The 19,424-nt window shown below is 45.0% G+C and overlaps 1 protein-coding gene across 1 annotated transcript in view; it reads left to right on the top strand.

The window, feature by feature from the left end:
- The first annotated feature begins 2,161 nt into the window (after positions 1-2,161).
- Positions 2,162-19,424, top strand: part of LRIG3 (leucine rich repeats and immunoglobulin like domains 3) — a 45,048-nt gene continuing 27,785 nt past the window's right edge. The window contains exons 1-3 of the mRNA XM_072972497.1: positions 2,162-2,690; positions 8,371-8,442; positions 8,717-8,791. Of these exons, the coding sequence (XP_072828598.1) occupies positions 2,473-2,690; positions 8,371-8,442; positions 8,717-8,791 (365 nt within the window). The 5' untranslated portion in view covers positions 2,162-2,472. The remainder of the gene's footprint in view (positions 2,691-8,370; positions 8,443-8,716; positions 8,792-19,424) is intronic.

Below are 19,424 nucleotides of genomic sequence, written 5' to 3' on the forward strand. Positions count from 1 at the left end.
CAAACCAAAACCAAACGCTACATAAGTCTTCTAGAGCATTTAAACTTTACTTTGAGAACAACAGGAGTCTGGGAAAGGAGTTAGGCAGCCGAGTCACAGAATCAGATTTGAGCTTTTGAAATATCACTTGACTGCCCTGTGGAGAAAGGGCTGGAATGCCTGATGGGAAAGAGGCTCTGGCAGTACTCCAAGCAAGAGCTGATGATGGTCTGAGTTTGCATAATGTCGACAGAGATAGAGAGGAGATATATTCACTTGCTAGCTTCATTAGGACTTGCTAATTGGTTGATTGTAGAGATGGTGGTGAGAAGGAAGAGACGTTGAGGGTGAATCAGGCTTCTGGGGCAGTAGTCATCTGAATGGAGGCACGTATCATTCCTTGAGATAGTGAACTCAGGAGGAAAAGGAATAAGGTTCAAGGGTGGGGAAATTTAATTCTAGATATGTTACATTTGAACACCCAACTTAAGATAAGCTGCCGGTGGTTGACTATGTGGGTCTAGACTTTAGGAGACAGATCTGGGCTAGAAATCAGCATATGGGTGTAAATGGAATTCACAAAAGAAGATGAAATAAAATAAGGAGAGTGTGGAATGAGGAAAGAAAATGAGCCACCCTTCCCCAAAACGGTAGCTAATTTCTGATTGTCTCTGTCACATAGGTGACACATCAGTGAGCAAGCCACCATCTCATGGCACTATGCTTATACATAATGGCATCTTTCCTCTTGTTGAAAACCTCCAGTGCGCTAAGCCTGATTTTCCCTGTATGAAGCACATGAGGGAGACTGAGCCGGAAAATCCATGCCATGGCTGGGGTGTGTCTTGTCCACTCCCAAGCAGGCAAAATAATCACTCAAAATCTAAGTGCCTTCATTATAAATATTTTCTAATTGTACACAATCAAAAAAAGTGGTGAGGTGGATGCTAATGGTAGCTGGAGAGTAGAGGATGGGATATCATATCCAAAGTGGTGTGCTTCAACTTCAAAGCTGAGTCCTTTCCCGCCCAGTGTTCACATGGGTAATTTGCTACAGTGGAAATCAACCCGCATGAGTTGGAGTTAAAGTCTCAATTCTCCAAGCGATCTCCACTCCTCAATAATGAACATTTTAAACAGCCCCAAGGGTTCTTTTGGCAGACAGCGTGCAAGAAACAGTTGTGCAAGAAACAGTTTAAAATAAGCTTTCAGTTTTTGCCACAATTAGTTCCCTTCTCTGGGTGCTTTTCCTCACCCAGAGGAGGAAGATGTTTCCAGATGATCTCTGAGGTCTCCGCTATTTCCTGGGGCCCCAGTCACCGGCTAGAGTTAAGTGAAGGCACAGACTTCACTGTGAAGTCCTGTACACCAGAATCCACCCCTCATGGGGGAGCAGGCAAGCAGGACTTCTAGCCTGGTAGCACACTCAATCAGGATTTGTCATCACTCAAAGCACAGGTGGACCATGGTGCATATATTAATGTTTCCTCCAAGGTCCTTGTTTTCATTTGCCTTTGAAATATTACTATGACTATTTTTATTACTTTTACCTATTGCATGCAGTCTATGCTTGCCACCGCGGTTCCTTAGAAGGTCATTTCCCATCATCTCCCCCGCCCAAGTCTATCCAGTGCACTAACGCTAGCTATTTGTAACTCAATACACCATTTCCAGTACCATGACTTTTACATTTTATTATTCTTTTTACCTTTGGAGCTGACATACGGGAAAAACCCGACCAGGGTTAATGTTAAATAAAAAAAACAACACCCTGCATTTTCATTTAAACCATTGTTTGATCTGATTGGTAGGATAATTAATACTTACTTTAAAATCTAGAATGAAAAATTTCCTATTAACTTTACTCCCCTGAAGTGCCCCAAAATACCTCAACGCCGAGAGCGGGCCTAATTTTTTGCTCACTTGTTAGCTCACTCCCTTTTTCTCTTCAAGCCCATTTGATGTATGTTTCCCAGGACGTCGCGGAGACTCCTGGCCCGGGAGGCTGGAAAATGTAACTCCGACTTTCCTGCAATCTCGGCCCCACTTTCTCCCGCGCGCCGGCCCAGGGCGGGAGCCGTGCTGCTGTCACGTGGCCGCGGGCGACGGGCCCGGCCGGCCAATGGGCGCGCGCGGCCCCCCGCACGGCCCGCCCCTCGCGCCCGCCGCGCCGGGACTCGGCGCTCCGCCGCGGGGAGGAGGCCAGAAAGTTTCTGCGAGGGAGTCGGCGTTTGCGCGCGCGGACGCCGCTCCTGCTGCCGCGCCGCCGCGGCCGGCCGTTCTTTCCGGGTTCCCTCTCGCTGCCCCGGGGCATGAAAGGGCTTTGCGGCCGGGACTGAAAGACCGGGGTTTACCTGAGGGCGCGAGAGGAGGGTGCGCACACGCGGCCCGGAGCGCGGGCGTCCGCCCGCCCCCGCCTGGAAGTTGGTGCCGGGCCCCCGAGTGCGCGCCCGCTGCGGAGCCCCGGGCGGAGCGAGAGGCCGCCGGCCCGCGATGGACGCGCCGAGGCTCCGCGCGCTCGCGGCGGCGCTGGGGCTGCTGCTGTGCGCGGTGCGGGGGCGCGCCGGCCCGGCCGAGGGCGACGGCCCTTCGGGGGTCGCCGCCGAGCGCCAGTGCCCAGCTCCCTGCCGCTGCCTCGGGGACCTCCTGGACTGCAGCCGCCAGCGGCTGGCACGCCTGCCCGAGCCGCTCCCGCCCTGGGTCGCCCGGCTGTAAGTAGTCTTCCTCAGGGCGGAGCGGGGAGCCGCTCGAGTTCGGGACCGCCGGCGTGGGTTCGGGATGCTCGGCGCGCAGCCGCATATTCCCCGGCACCTCCTCTTGGCCCGGGCATGGAGCGGCTCAGTCCCCCTCCACCGGCCAGTGCCCTGCGGGCGGTGCAGGTAGGCCCTGGGCGCGCCCCGCCGGCCGAGGGGACCGAGCCACTGACAACCCCGGGGGCAGAGCCAGCGTCCTGTGCGCGGAGCTCGCCCAGGGGGCTCAGATGCGCGCCCTGCCAGGCCTGGGCAGGAGCGGCAACAACCTGCGGCTAACTGGAGTTCGCAGTTCTCAACTTGAGAGTATGATCCCGTGGCTCGGTAGCTTCTAACTGGTTCAAGCCCCTTTCTCCTTCCCTTCTAGTAATCGAACGCGCTCCTTTCGTTTGGGAAGCCCCCTTAATAGAGTTCGATCACTGTCCACGCTGATAGACATCCTTTTGTTCCTTAACCTGGGCTTAATTTTGCGTTAATAAATTCCATAAATCCCTTTTTTTCCCGACCAAATTGTAGCACATCCTCGTTCGGGAAGGAAGTTGGCAAGACTGAACACTAGGTATAGAAGGGAAGGAGCTAGAGTTTGTTTTTTTCTCAGAACCCAGGGCGTGATTTCTGTGGCGTCTCAGCACGCCAGAAGGTTTAGGAGAGAGCGCTGTTATGGGTGCTGTTATGCAAGTTTTGGGATGCTAGCTGTGAAGTCTGAGAACCTGAAATCACTGCCAACTGCTTGGAAGAACAAGGAAGAAAATGTAGTTTAGTTGGAAAGGCTGATTCTTTCCAAATGTCATCTCCTTATTCTCTCCCAGCCCTAGTTTTATTAAAATTGCAAGATTTCTGCTAAATGTGAACAGCCAAAACTTTTTTTTTTTAATGGCTATGCTGTTTAAAAGAAACAAAAGTGCAGTCCATCCTTAATCCTTAGATGTGGGCCTAGCAAAATTGCAATGGAAATTCTAAACTCTAAAAACAACTCTAGTCGGCTCTCCTTACTACCAAAAAACAGTTTTGGAAAGTTTGGTCAGGTGGTTTAAGAAAACTGTTTTTAAATCACTGTGCTAATCAGTGTCTCTATTTGTGAATTGTAGAATTGTTGACCATCAAAACAGCATATTCTTTATGTTAATATATCTTAGTTTAATAAAAGATATAGGGAGTTTTAGATTGATGTGTAATCTCTTATCACAGGATGTCTTATTTAGTAGTTTTTATTACAGTTGAAGAAGGAGATAAGGGCTTTAACCTAAAGCAGGAAGACTTTCAATTAGTTGTGGCTAATTCTGTTCAATTGCTGCTTGTGGAGGTCATGCTGCCTTATTCATGAAACATGAATGGCTCTATTGACAGTTTATGGAACTGAACGTTTCATTGACTGGAGGTGAACACTTACGAATAATAGAAGGATGCAGAAAAGAAAATGAATATAGTGCTTCCTGGGGTGTGTTTAGAAATGCTTAGCTCCTTCACCAAGTCTAACTTATATTCAGTAGTTTCTCAATTTTAAGTGGACTGTTTGATCAGGCCAGTGTGGAATGTATTTTTTGTGTGTAAATGTCATTTTTTAAAAAATCGTCTTCAAAAAAAAAAAAACTCTATTGCTCTTGATAAGAAGTTGCATTAAACCAAAAGGGGTTTGATACCTATTTAAACATTGTCTTAAAAGTAGCTGACCTAATTAGGATTTTGTTTTGCAGATAATTTGGTGGCACACTAAAAACAAATTACAGTTTATTTGGTTAGCACAATCTTTAATTACATTTCCGCCAGCAGTAAATTGTCTCGGTACAAGTCCACATTCCTTAAATGTATGTGAAAATAAGTTCCACTTGTACAAATAAGCACTAGGTCTGTTGTCAGAAGCCCTGCTGTGATCACTCATTGGACAGCTCTGTCATTCTTGTACTTGTGTGACTTTTAACCAACTTTGTAGTTGTCACCAAGCCATGTGGTCCGAATTCTTTATTGTAAATGTTTCTTTTGTTTGTGCCTAACGCTCCAGAGGTCTCCTCTCCCCACTTTTGAAAGGAGCAGAAAAGTATGTGGAATTGAGCTTTAAGCTCTCTGTTACTTGATGTTTGGAAGAGGAGGCATAAGATAAACTGCTTCTTAAATTTTACATAGTTAGGAAAAGCTTTTACGTAGACTGTTCCCAGTGTTCAGAAATAAGTAGAAAAATGCATATTGTTCTTCCCCATATCTTAACTTTTCCTCAGGTACTTAAGAAAGTACAAGTGTGCCTTAGGACTAGTTTATGAGAGCACTCTGCAGAAAAAGTTTAGTGTCTCAGCATGTTAAAAAATTATTTAATGTATGTGTATATGTATGTTTTCCGTTTTATTCAGTTGTAGTTTACAGTCATAGGAATCCTGAATATGAAAATTTGAATCGTTTGAGCTGTAAAATAATCATATTGCAGTTCTCTTTTCAAAAAGAAACTTTTAATACTTTCAAGGAAGGTGGCTCTTAAAACACTATTCGAAGCATTCCTTATAGCTGCCTTTAAAGGCAGGCTTGAGTTTACATCTAGTGTTTGTGCTTACAAGGAGTTCTGAACCCAAAGAGAAGGGCTAGTTAGAATATGTTTACTTAGCCAGCCAAAAGAGGGAAAAGTTGCTCTATTGTCAATAAGAGCTTCAAGTGCTATGAAGATCTCACTGGAATTTCAGCATTATTTGTCTTATCACGTGCAAGGGTTTGAGTTAGCTGGGCTCAGGCAAAAACAATCCGAAAGGTACTTTCTGCTGGTGTGGCTTCTTTAGTGTCTGCCTGTTACAAATCCTCTGGTCTGCACCAGAATTGGGGCTGGGGTTGGGGGTAATAGCCCTTATGGTTTTCACAGCTGTTTTTCTATATTTTCCAGACTACAACTTGAACATAGCAGGCTGATTTATGAGTCACTTTGGATCAGTGTCTTAAAACAGCTACAGCCTGGCTTTTTGTTTTTCAGCTTTCCAGATTTTTGCTGAATTAGCAGCTCTGCAGGCCCCAGTGGGTTTGATTAAGAAGCTGTGCTGGATTTGCATTTTAAAATTTGACTTGGAAGTCAGATTTCCCAACGCTAAAAGGAAGAAAATGAAAGCTGGAACCAAACGCTGTAAATTAATTATTTTCCTGTATTTATTCACTTGCTATTATGCAGGAGGAGAGATGTCTCTCTACCATGTAGAGTTTGGTTTTCAAGTGTGGCCAGCTTAGTTTTGGGTGAATAGTTAACACCTCCCTGCCTCACCACCTTTCCCATTTATTAACCTCAGTACAGAAAGTTTTTTAAGAAGGTTTCCTGGCAAGATGTTCATTAATGGAACTCGAAAAATGAAGAATCCTTACTTCCTTGTTGAATATAATGGGGTTCAAGAAAACATCGACATTGTACAACTTGAATAGATTTTTTTTAATGGTCTCACCATAGAAACAATACAAGGAAGATTTAGGAAAATGTGACATCCGTTGACTGGAAAGTAATCATTTCTGAAACATAAACTGTATTAAATTTAAATTTAGGTGCATTAGAAGTTTCATGGCTTTAAGTATTTAGCAATAAAAGTCACTTTAGGATGATTTTTTTTCTCCCACATGTAATATGGTTTTAATAGTACACAAAACTCAGGACTGGAAGTGTGTTACAGTAACTGAAATGTTTAAGGTTTTCAGCTCCTGCTCCTGGATCAAGAATGAGTGGTCCCCAGCGCGTGCCCCATTCTCTGAAGGCAGTTTCTCATTTTAAAGGTCTTTTGTTGGAGATCTCATCCTTTTACTGGTTAGAAAAAAAAAGTTAAAGCACTCCATCTTTTTTTTCTTTCCTCATCACAGGATTGCCTGAGAAGTAATCCTTAAAATGAAGTGAAGGGTGGAATTTTCGTTTTTTTCTAATTAAAGAGACAGTCACCTGTATGAGATGCAACGGCCAGATGGGTGCCCCCTTTCCTTTGAAAACCTGACGCAGTAGGGGGTGCCGTTTTAGGCTGGTGCACGGTTCTTTAGTTAAGTGGGTCCAAATGAGATTTTGTGTCGATTCGCTACCTCCCAGGTGAAGGGCTCTTTTCCTTGGTTGCTTTTCAAACCCGGTGGGAAATCCGTGACTGTCTGGTGCTAAAAGCACACAGGTTTTGTCTGAATCCTAACGTGAGTTGTTGGGCTCACGGTTTCCTTGATGAACTCCAGATGGACGTGAGCTGGGCCGGGAGGGAAAGTGTCTGGCTCCAGCGTGGGGAGCGTGCACAGCAGTGGTTGTAATTGCAGGATTTTTATAGTTTAAGGACTGCGCCAGGTTTTTTTCATGTTATAACTCTACCAGAACAAATCTACTCATGTCTGTTAGTGTCTGGTAGGTCTCTAGGCAAACATGTTTCAAATAAAACCTTTGCAGATTTTTTTTTTAGGTGAAATAGAGAAATCCAGATTTCTTCTCAAAACAAAAATTCAAAGACTGAACGGGTCTCTGATTTCTAATTGTTAACTAAGGGACGTGCATTCAGTAACACTGCCCTTCTCTGAATGTGAGTTCTCTGCCTTTTTCTTTAGGGGGAAGGTAATATTTTTATGTGTAACAAATGGTCCCTGCTTTTCTCCAGTCAAGTTTGGGTACCTCTGACTTTGGTCATTTAAAAATCTTCACCTGTGAACACTGAAGGAATTAATCTAGTAAGGATTGGTAAGCCTCTTCCAGTGGGAGAGCTTTAAGCCATACTGTTGGTCAGCCTGGTTTTCTATAGCTGTTCAACCATTTCATTTTCATTAGACCATTCTGAAGGCACTGATTCAGTGTATTGACCAATACAGTCAAGTATTTGCCAGATTTTGTTTCACGTTTTGAATCTTAAATCCTGAGCTGAAGTCCTCGCCTAAAATGTTGCAGACGTAGAAGTTTTGTTTTGCTTTCTTTTAAATACTGATGTCCTGTGGAAATGGTTAGTATGTTAGATGGAGTCTCTGAGTTAGGAGCAGATTTATTTTAATGACTGAAAAGAAATCTGATCACAGGTTTCTGTACAGTTTTCTTAACTTTGTTAGGTGGTCGATGTGGCTTAAATTATACATTATATTGAGATACTGAGATTTGGGGAATTCAGGAAAACAGAGTTCGGGTTCCTACCCACTCAACACACATACACACACACAGCAATACTTTAAATAATTTGGCGCCTTAACCCGGAGAAAGGAAGATCTGTGAGAAGCAAGTTCTACTTTGTCTGACTGCATTAAGGACACCGATGCTTAGTTTTGTGATAATAAAAAGGTTTCTTTAGAGGTTTCAGGTTCAGCAACCTGCCTAATTAGCTACTTTTCATAAGCTATGACTTCATCCTATCGAGTTGGGAGAGAGGGGATGGGAGGGGGTGGGGAGTGCAAAGCAAAACAGCCCCTTCACAAAAGGTCTGTTCACCCTGGGCCAAAAAACATCTCCTGAAACATTTGCGGGTTTGGAGCATTTGAATCGACCAGCCTCCTAGACTAATTTTGTCCTCAGAGTTTGTATTTTGGAGTTTGCCCTCTAGATTATGGCCAGGATGGACCAGTTATTTCTTATGTTGTCACTGGTGTTGAGAGAGAGACTTCATAAATCTACCCTGCCTCACACTCCGTTGAGCGCTATTCGTGATTTTTGGAAATGACTTACAGTTTTATTTTTGTTCTCTCGTAGGGACTTAAGTCACAACAGATTGTCTTTCATCGAGGCAAGCTCCATGCGCCGCCTTCACAGCCTTCGAGAAGTGTGAGTTTAGTCATTTTCTGTTTGAGGTTTGAATAAAATACACTACCCATCACACTGTTTAATTGTAAAGAACATTTGGGTTGCAGTAAATGATTTATAACTTCTGACTTGGGAGGGGTCTTTAAATAACTTTGTAAAGTTTTCACCTTTATGTGTTACAGATTACATAACCAGCTTCTCTCTCTCTCTCTCTCTCTCTCTCTCTCTCTTTCTCTCCTCCCCCCCTTCTCTCTCCCTGCCTCCCTCTTTTTTTTTTTCTTTTTGGCATTTGTAGGAAACTGAACAACAATGAATTGGAGACCATTCCAAATCTAGGACCAGTCTCAGCCAATATTACACTTCTGTCCTTGTAAGTGAACGCCAGCAGGATTTCACATGTGTGTTTGCAGGGACCACGGGTAGTGCCTCCGCATGGGCTGGAGCACAGATCTTACAAGCAAAATATGCCATCTTTACATCAGTTGGCTTACTTTCCAGCCTCACTCTCACTCTCCTAAATTTTAAAGTATGGTACTAAGAACGCCATACGTTTTACTGTCATTGCTGATCTGGTCTCTAAGATCAGAGAAGCCGCCTTCACCCCATGGAGTGATTATGGTAGACTAGGACCTTAATTCTGGTGTTACTCAATGGTTGGCGTGGGATCTGTGGATTAGGTATTCCGTGGCCCTGGTGGAGAGTGATCGGAGTTGTTCTGGGATGAGAAATGGGAGTTGGTACTAAAGCATTGGGGTATCCTTTTTTAAGTGTGGCACCTGCAGTGTAAATCAAGGTTCAGAAACATCACATCAAATACCAGCTTTATACAGTTAAAATTAAATACATGATTGAAATTAGAAATACCATTGCATGTTTCTTGCAAATGTGAGTTTTCAAACAGTATTAAAATTGTGTGAAATTTTCTGTGTAATAACTGGGCAGGAGACAGGTTTATGTTCATGCATCAAAGATGTTTTGGAATAATTTTGACTTTCGGCCTTTAAAGGTAGCATTTAGAATGAATATGGTTTAATTTCTAAAATTAAGTAGTTTACCACCTTAATCTTGAATAATTTAAAAATATATTTAAGCCACTGATGTTAAAAATGTTTTCCTCCTTTTAACAACTTACTGAAAAACCACCATTGTTTGCTGCATCTGGGAAAGGTGTTGGGAGAGTTGAAATTATACAGTAAATTTCAGGAAAGCTGTTCAATTAATTAAAGTGATCACTGCCCAATTGCTTACATCTGGTGATTTATAGAGGTTTGTTTTTACTGAGGGCCCAGGTCAGCTAAGTCACGGGTGCAGCCACTCTGTCTGCTTTCCTCTGTTTGAATAAGAACTAAGTGACATTTGATACTGATGTGGTTTTTCCAAAGATCAGAAACAGAAAGGAATAAAAGAAAAAGCAGCTGGTATTTAACAAACACTGAGTTTAAAAAATCTCTTTTTGCTAGCATTAGTACCTGTTTTCGTCTTTCTCAATTGCTTAAAATTTTAGAGTCTAAATGAAGTACTGCTTTTGTTATCTTCAACATCTTCAGCTATTCTCATTTGACCACTGGGGCCTATTTAAATCCCAGGGAATGCCACTTCCTTGCCCTGGGTTTCGGCAGATTCTGTCAGCATGGCCGGGAGTCTTGAGGGTCATTGCTTTGTGGCTGACAGGGTCTGCAGTGGAGTTTTGGAACCTGAGTGGGATGAGGAAAACCATCTTCTCTTTGGCATGGTATGGAGTTGAAACCGTAAGAACTTGTAAGGAAATTAGACAGCTCTATCAGAAGTAAATAACCTAGTGATTTTACACTGTGCTTTGCTGCAATTTGTAATTAGAAAACTGAAATGAAATCTGGGAAATTAGAAACCTTCAGTATTTGAATCTTCTACATATTTTTGTTTTTGTCTCACTTCAGCGAGTACTGAGTGATCTTTACTGAACATGAACAATCTCACTTTTTTTCCCCTTCATTTGTTGTAGTACATCTAACCAAGGTTTGCTTTGTTCACCTTATAATGATATATTCTATTTGTTACCTAGATCACACAGATTCTGCACAAAGTAATTTGTGTGACAGGCCTGCTAATTGAATATGCAGAGTAAAAATTGTTTTCCTACCTATGAAATATCTTAAAAATTTTACTTCTCTGGCTGTTTTCTGCTGCAGATATTTTCTATTCTTCTGTAGGCTTCTTTGGGTTCTATAATACACATTGTGTCTAAAGCACTATTAATTTCTATTATCTGTTGTGTAGGGTAGACTTATTTTACTCAGAAGCACTTGAAAATAATCAGAGCTAAAAGTAAGTGCTTAAATGCATTTGTGAAATTTCAGAAAAAAATTTGTTCAGCCACATAACATGGCTCAGATTCGAAATTTGCCACAGCACCACAATTAAATCCCATATCTTTCCGAGTAGTCCCCAAGACTATTTGACTTTTATTTTAAAAAAATTTTTTTAAACATTTTGTGGAGGAAAGCATTTTTCTGGGTAATACACACAAGTTAAATAATTGGAAGGCATGTTAAAGAAAAGGGAACATCATTTGTAGTCTTGAACAAAGGGTTTAATGTCAGTGCCTGTACTGTTGCTGCTCTGTGTGTGTGTGGGGGGGGTCCCTCGCAGCTGGAGGGGCTGGATGCAGAGAAGGCTGTACCTGGTGAGATCCTCCGCTCCTCTGGCTGCAGGAGCCAGCAGCTAATAATGGGTCAAACGTCACTCCATGTCCAGCGATGAATTCGATTTGATGATGTCAGGGAAGCATCTTGGGATGATGGCTGGGTGAGTGTTGAACTTCCCCACTGACGAAGCTCATCTCTTAGATTTTAGGGATCTTGCAGAATGTAAAAGACCTGCCCAGACTTGCTTTCCTTTGAATCCCACAGAGCACTAACTCAGAAGTCAGCTGGTATGCTAGGGGCAAGATGTGGTTTGTGTTTCGTGTTTGTTTTTCTGAATTTCCCAGCCATGCATGGCAGGATGGTATGTTTTAAGGGAAGCAATGGAATAATTTTTGAAGTGAACATATCTTGTACTCAAACTGTTGACCTAGCATAAGTGAGTTGATTTGACCAGATGTGATGGTTCTGGCTTCTTGTGATGTGGCATGAGCTGCCCAAGCATTTGAAGCCTGTGACCCGAAGTAGGTCAGGTTTGAATCCGTAAGTTCCGTAACGTCACTTTTGAACAGAAGACGCCTATTGGTCATTAAATAGAGCTACTGGGTCCTGGTCTCCACACTGTATTGCCCAACGTGCAGGTATTTTGCCTGGTGTCTTAGACTTGAAAGGGTTTACGTCACCGAATGTCAAAGGGGTACCTAGGTTACTGGTTAAAAGTGTTTTCCTGACCCCATCCCTAGAGATTCTGAATTACTGGTTTCAGATGGGGCCCAGGAAGACCCATGTAACACATCCACTTTGCTGATTCTGATCAGATATTACATAAATATTTCTGAATTACTGATAGAGTCTAGTGGATCATAACCAAACAAGGCTTTCCTCATTATTATTTTAAAGGTAGATACTTCTTCCAAGTCCATCATTTTCTTCATAGCCTGTCATTTTTCCAGAGATGGCAGCATCCTTCTAGAGAGGTTGTTATAAATATTGATCACTTTTGCTGGTGGGACCCCAGTGTGGGTGTTCTACAGATGAACAGCCGTTGAAGAGCTTGAAAGCAGAGTGAGGTGATCAGTTTTGCTGTTGGAAAATGTCACTCCAGCTTCAATGCGGAGGATGGCTGGGCAGCAGCAGGAGAGGGGCTGGGAGGGGCCAGACGATGACGAAACCACCACAGTAGCCAGGAGCAGTGGTGGCCCGGTTCTCCTGCAGCGTGGCTTTGGTCTGGTCAGTACAACAGTGATTAAAAGCAAAGCTCAAGTCAGAGAGCTTGCAACTTGTTGCTGGCTCTGTCCTTTGCTTGGGCAAAGTTCTGTCTGTCTGTCTGTGTGTGCTTCCTCCTCTGTAAAATGAGGATAATCATAGTGCCCACCCCGGCAGGTTGTGTGAATTGGGAGTGAGAATACAGGTGAAGCCACCTGGCACGTGCTGAGGGCTCAGTGAGCTGGAGTCACAGTCGGGGGGGGGGGTCATTCATTCAACAAAAATGTATTGCTGGAACGGTGCCAGGTTCTGTTTAGCGAGCTGGGGACACAGCAGTGAACAAAGCAGACAAACCGTTCTTACCATAAAGCTCCTGTCCTAGTGAGGGATGAGAGAAAGAAAAGTCAGAGAACAGACTTGGAGAGAAAAGATAACTTGGGCAGAGGGATGATAGCCCGGGCAGCCGCCCTGCAGGGAGGCCAGGGAAGGCTGCTCTTTGAAGATTCACCAGATTCACCGGGTACCGAGCAGAAGAGACAGAAATCCCGCTTTCGTGGGGCTGACTTCCTCATGGATGGAGAAGGACAAAAAGAAAGCAGACGAGATGTGGTCAGAAGGTGGTACGTGCTCAGGAGGAAAAGAGAGCAGAGAGCAGGTATCAGAGCGTGTGTGATGGAAGAGGGGGGCTTACAGGTTTAAATGGGGTTGGAGGGAGGGGTCACTAGCCATGTGACACTTGAACCAGGGCCTGAAGGGGTGAGCGGGAGTCAGGGGGCGTGTCCTGGGGGTGGCGGTCATCTCCTTAAGCCTCCCCCGCCCTGTCTGGGCCCATCTTGCTTTGTGTAGCCAAATGTTACATGGCCGTGAAATGATTTGTTTATATTTTTCTCCACTGACTAGGAGACTGACTCTTGTTTTCCCCAGCACTAAATGCAGGTATATGGCATACAGTTGGTGCTTAATTAGTGTATGAAGTGAATTAAGGAATATTTATGGAACAGCCACATGCGCTTAGCATTACTCAGACAGATCTCCCCCTGTAGACTCAGTCTGTACCAGACTTAAAACTTACAGTGGGAAAGCATACCTAGGTTTTACTTAACTTGTGTTCAGCTGTGCATGCCTGGTAAAACATAAAATAAAATAAAAAATTACAACCATAGCAATAATAATAATTAAAAGAAAGAAAACACAAAAATCCGAGAACTCATTTAAGTAGCAGAAGGCTTCAGCTCACCCTTCTGGCCAGGAGCCCCGGCGCTGGAGGGTGTGTGACGGGAGTGTGCGGGGAGTCACAGCCCCCTTTCCCGTTTGCGTTTCGAAGTTCGTATGTCTCGGCCCTCCGAGGATGACTTCGGTCTCCAGAGATACAGATGTTTCCTAGCCCCTGTGCCCAGCACGCATGTAAACTACTTCATCAGGTACTGGGCTGAAAATTCAAAACACAAAACAACAAAACAAAACACGTAATTGACCTGTCTTAACCCTGAAGGAAAAACCGGACCTACGGGAATCAGTGAGACAGAGAGCGGGAGGGAGCATACGTGTCTGCGTGAGAACCTTTGCAGGTGTGGTCAGGCCCCTTGGAGGGTGTGTGAGTGACAGTGGCCCTCCCCCATCCGCGGGCTTTGGAACCTGCCGCCGCGTGAGAGGTGGGCGGCCGTCACATGGCGCGTCCTCCTGCGCCAGGGAGGCAGGGAGGGGTGAGCGCCATGCCCCGCCCCCCCCAGGTCTGATGCGACTGCGCTCCTCGGAGAGCACTGCTGGGTAGTGGGCCGTCCTGGCGATTCGTGCGGGTGAGCGGGGTTACTGTGGAATTCAGAGAAGGGGGTGACTTTGTTTTTTTCTTCTGTCTCGGAACTCCCACAAGTGCAGTGCGTGTGGTTCTCCACTGGCATTTGTCACCGTCTCACCGCAGGGTGGGGCTCAGCGCCCCCGAGCCCCCCCCCCCCCCGCCGCGGCGCCGTCCGAGTCTGGCACGTGGGGGCTCTCGGCGAACCCCGGCGGGGAGAGCCACAGCCGGGCGGAAGGGGGAGCCCTGAGCTGCGGCTGCGCCGCGCGGGGTTTGCCTCGTCTCGCTCCAGTCGCCCGTCTGGCCCGGCAGAGCCCGCTCGCCCCGCTTGGTTTATCTGCAGAAAGAGCGGAAGCCGCCGGCAGGTCCGTGCCGCGTGGTTCCGGGAGAGGCTTCAAGGCCAGAACGTTCGAGAAAGGGCCCTGGAGCGTGAGCTCGGCCCGGCGTCCCTTACGGTGGGTGGTAGGCGGCTTGCAGAGCGGCGCGTTCTCGAACCGGAGGTGGCCGCAGGAAGGCAGGACTGCCAGACGTCATCCTGGCAGCCGCGGAGGAGGGAGGGAGAAAACCTGGCGTCTGGGGTGAGTTATCAGGAAAGCTTTTGCTCTCTTCAGATAGTTCCAAAAAAATGTTAGTTAAATAAACAGCATTTCCAGCCCCGGAGTTGACGTTCTATAAGCTGGATTTTGAGCTATTTAAAGTCGCCCCAAAATGCCACTTAACAACGTACCAAATGCTGGAGAACAGAGGAAAATAGTGGTTGTCTTTTTGAGGGGCCTTGAATAAGTAATAGGTCTATGGACCATGAGGAGATGCTCTGAGGGGTGGTGCCCTGGGTGGCAGCAGCAGAGGGGAGCTGTCATTCAGTGTGCAGAGTGTGAGGGGGAGTGAGGAAAGGGGATTTGGGTCCAAATTGGGATCAGCACAGGCGTTTGACAGGTTTGGGGGAGTAACTGGCTTTTTTGTAAGCAGGGTAATGAAATGACTGCATTTGAATTAAGCACAGAATCTGCTTCTCTCCTTTCTTCCAAGCAGTCATTAAACAGTGCTTGTTTTCAAAACCAAGTTTTGTAGAGACAACTAGATAATATGACTTCGATAATTAACAATTATGACTGGCCAAATACCGTTCTCCATCCACCTTTACAACGGCTGTGTTCCCTGACCCCTGCTGCATGTTAAGGCCCCACCTCTTTCCCACGAAAGGAAATCGGCCCTGGGGTGGGAGTCCTGTGGGCACTGGCTTCTGTGTGATGGAAAGGGTAGAGCTGAACTCATGATTAGAAATCAGATCAAATCTATTATCTATATTGCTGAACCCTGCACCATATCAAGTGGAAACTCCATCCATAAGCGTGCATTTCTCATTACAGTCTGAAAATAGGACTAATGAAAAAATCAGTTTGGAAGACTTAAGAGACTTGCCTGATTGCATGGCACAGAGTTTATTTAAGTAATTCATCAAATTCAGCTTATAACTTTTAAATCAAAATTGATATTTTAGTAGCTCACAGCTCAGGAGGAAAGCTACATGTACAGAAAGCGAGCATTTTTATCCAGTTTCAAGTAATGATGTAGCTAAGTGATTTTGTAACCATGAGGTAAAGCACAAAGGTAGAAACGTTTGTTTTTTAAGCCAAAGCCCATGTGAGTCAGTATTTGAAAAGAGGTCACCAATTTGTCATATAAATTAGGGAAGTTGAGAAGCTTCAGCCAAAATTACAACTTAAGTTTCTACCCAGTCAGGGAGCTTTGTTCTAATTAAGTGGACACAAACCATATCCCATCTTTACCCACGTGGGGGAGTAGATGAACCCGTGGAATTTGACCACCTTAACTGAGAAATTCATCCCCAAACGTTGCTCTTCCGATGAGGATAAATGGACTAGTGTCTCCGTATGTGAAGGATGTTGTGTTAGAGGGCCGCCACCTTCACGAGTACAGACAGGCCGGACGATACCGTGTTTCATGGCCACAAGCTCGTGAAGCCCGAGTCTTACAAAACATACACATAAATCTCTTAATGTGATACGTGTAATCTTTTATTGGAATTTAAAATGTTTATATGTGATTTGCACATAGGGGAGCTTACGGTACACAGAGCTGTGTGCGTAATACTAAGTTGATCTTCACACTTACTCATAAACCGGTCTCCAACATACACATTTGCTAGGTTTTTGAATTCTCAGTTTACAGTGGCTGTATTTGAAACGTGAATTTGTGATCGTGTCATGGCTCTTTAAAACCTTCAGGAACTTCCCATTTGCTCTTTAGAGCAAAAACCCTGCTCAAGATAGGCAGTGCTCTACATGACCTGAATCCTCTTGTCCCATTGGGCTTCTCTGCATCCTCACTTCTAGGGAGGTGCCAGCTCGTTCCTGCTCAGTCCCTTTGCCTGGAATCCCCACCCTCCCCCCACTTTCACTAAGTCACAATTAGGTCTCCCCTTGCACATTTTCACACCTCCCTCGCTTGCTGTGTCCACGTTATTGTCCTATGCACAGTCCCGTTTTCAGGTGTATGGCTGTGACTTTTTTAATGTCCATTTCCCCCACCAGAATGAAATGTTACAAAAGCTGAGATCATGTCTGTGTTCGTCCCCACTGTAACCCCAGCACGTGGGCTCAGTGCCTGGCACGTGGTGGACGCTCAGTCCGTGTTTGCTGAATGAATGATCAAATCATTAGCCACGTCCAAGTTAAGACATAGTTAATTGCAGAAGAAACCAGTCAGTTAAGCTTTCTGTTCCTCCGCCTCCACAGACACTTAAAATTGTTGACATTAATATCAACTTTGTTCTAATGTGACAGCATTCTTAGAATTGACTTGATGATCCATTGGACACTTTTCTTTAATGGTGATTCTTGGAGCCCATAAAACTGACCTCCAGACCCTTAAATCTGACCTTCCGGTATCGCTGATCCCAAGAATCCCTGTATTACCTTGTTTATCCTGAACCTGCACTGTTTTCTCACTCTTTCCCTCAACTTCACGTTAGCCATTTCGGTTGCTGCTCTTAAGTGTCAGATACAACTTCTGCCAGGACTTCTCTGTGCTGAGCGGGGCCTGTGCTGCCAGGACAGACAAAACAGCAGGTTACAGGCAGCTGCTTTGCATGACTGGGGAGACAGGATTCAACATGTGTCTCTGTCCCGGCCTGGTTGCTTCTCTTCCTTGTCTTCTCTGTTTTACCCTCTCTGCTGTCTTCCACAGAGGTTCAGGGCTCTCCTTGTTGGTTAGAGACCATAACAATGTAGTAGGGCTCTACCTGGTACCACCCCTTCCTTCTCTGGCTGAAAGTTGCTTAAGTGCTAAATTCAAAACATGAAAGCAAAGGTAATTATAAATATTAATACCTCCTTCCTGGCTTTTAAAATCCCCCGCCTGGCCATCTCCCTCCCCCTCCGGAAAGCGTTAGCAGGTAGACAGAGTGTTCTGCAGAGCGAGGTTGAAGGCAGCATGAAATATTAAGGTAATGTTCCTGCTGCAAGTCCCATACAGCACAGGATAAACATGGCATACATTCTTGGGCTGTCAGTTTTCCTCCACACAAGCAATTTTAAATGTTTTTGTAACAAAACAAATGTACGGAGTTAGAATCAAAATGAGCATCATTTTTTAGAAAAAAAAAAAGGTGCTTTTGTACTTCATCGCCGACAGCCATGTCATCCTGCACAAGGTACAGGCCTAGGAATAAGGGATAGTGCTCTTTAAAGATGAGTGGGTGTTGACAGAATCAGGACGCTAACCAGTTAACTGTACAGATCGCTCTTTTCTCTTGTTCTCCGCCCCCTGTCTGTCTTGCTTTTACTTCTCCACCACCATCCCCATATAAGTATCAAGAAAAAGGTCTAAGGGGAGTGAGAAACAGTCTGCTTGTATCATGTAACCGGTCAGAACCCACGTTTGGTTAGCTTTGAGGGTCTGCATGCAATCCTAGTCACTTTGAATTGGAAGAGGCCCTTCTCCTGTGGAGAGAGCTCTGGCAGAGAGGTTGTCTGTCCTCCCCTTGAGCACTCCCAGTGATAGACGCTCACCCCGGGGCGAGGAGCCATCCCTGCGGAGTAGTTCTAATTGCTGGGACTCTATTTGTGGAGCTGAGCTCTGCTTTTCTGCAGCTTCCACCTGTTGTCCTGGCTCTGAGTGCAGAGGAGAACAACTTCAGTCTGTTTCCTGCAGCATAATACTCCCAAGTCTTAGCACATAAGGTTTTCTGAACGCTTTCTCTTCTCCTGGCTCAAGTTCCAAATCTAATGTATAACATGGAGTCTAGACCAGCGCTGTCCGGGAGCCCTTTCTGTGGTAATGGAAATGTTCTGTATCTGTGCCGTTCACCGTGTAGACACTAGACACGGGGGTACTGAGCATGTGAAATGCAGCTAGTGTGACTGAGGAATTGAATTTTTTTTAACTCTTTTTTTATTGAGTTATAGTCAGTTTACAATGTTGTGTCAGTTTCCAGTGTAGAGCACAATTTTTCAGTCTTACATGAACATACATATATTCATTGTCACATTCTTTTTCACTGAGAGCTACCACAAGATCTTGTATATATTTCCCTGTGCTATGCAGTATAATCTTGTTTATCTATTCTGTATATGCCTGTCAGTAAGGAGTTGAATTTTACATTTCATTTACTGTGAATTTAATGAGCCACATGTGGCCAATGGCTACGGTACCGGCCAGTGCAGGGCTAGACTCTGAAAGTCCTCCCCTCACACATGCCGTCTGGCGTGACACTGTAGGACAGTGCCCAGAGCAAGATATCTGGGATGTGGCCTAATGCAGAGTATGGTGGGACCATGTGTCTTGACCAGAATACGGAATGTGGATGAAGCAGAAAATTATACTAGCTTTTAAAGGACTGTGTTGTGTTCTTGGCGCATATGGAGTTGTGGTCAGCTGAGCTTCGACGTCTGCTGTCATTCTCATAAGAATTGCTTCCCAGTAGGCCTTTTAAGATGATTGATTAAAAATTCAAAGCCGCCTTTCCCCAGCTGAATTTCTTTAGTTGCTTCTAGAACATGCTGTTAGTATGTTGAGAGGTTTGGGATCATGATTTGTCTAATAGATGGGTTACATGTGTAGCTCTGTGGTATTCATACACGACTGTTCACATCTCTGTCCATATTCGTACAAACGTTGACAGCACAGGGCCACAGACAGACACAGTATCAGCCACCTCGCAGCTGAAGGTCAGTGCCAGTCTGTGAATAGAAGGCCAGGGGTGCAAACTCACCTGCCCCAGTGGTCATCACCACCACACGTTCACAAGGGCACATTCCATACTTGGTGAAGTCAAGCCACTCTGTGTCTGTGATGTTCCTAGTCCATTGGTCTGGAACCAATATCAGAAAAATAAAATGACATTAATTTAGCCTGATATG

The sequence above is a fragment of the Vicugna pacos genome, chromosome 12 (assembly GCF_048564905.1).
Source record: "Vicugna pacos chromosome 12, VicPac4, whole genome shotgun sequence".
NCBI classification, from domain to species: domain Eukaryota; kingdom Metazoa; phylum Chordata; class Mammalia; order Artiodactyla; family Camelidae; genus Vicugna; species Vicugna pacos.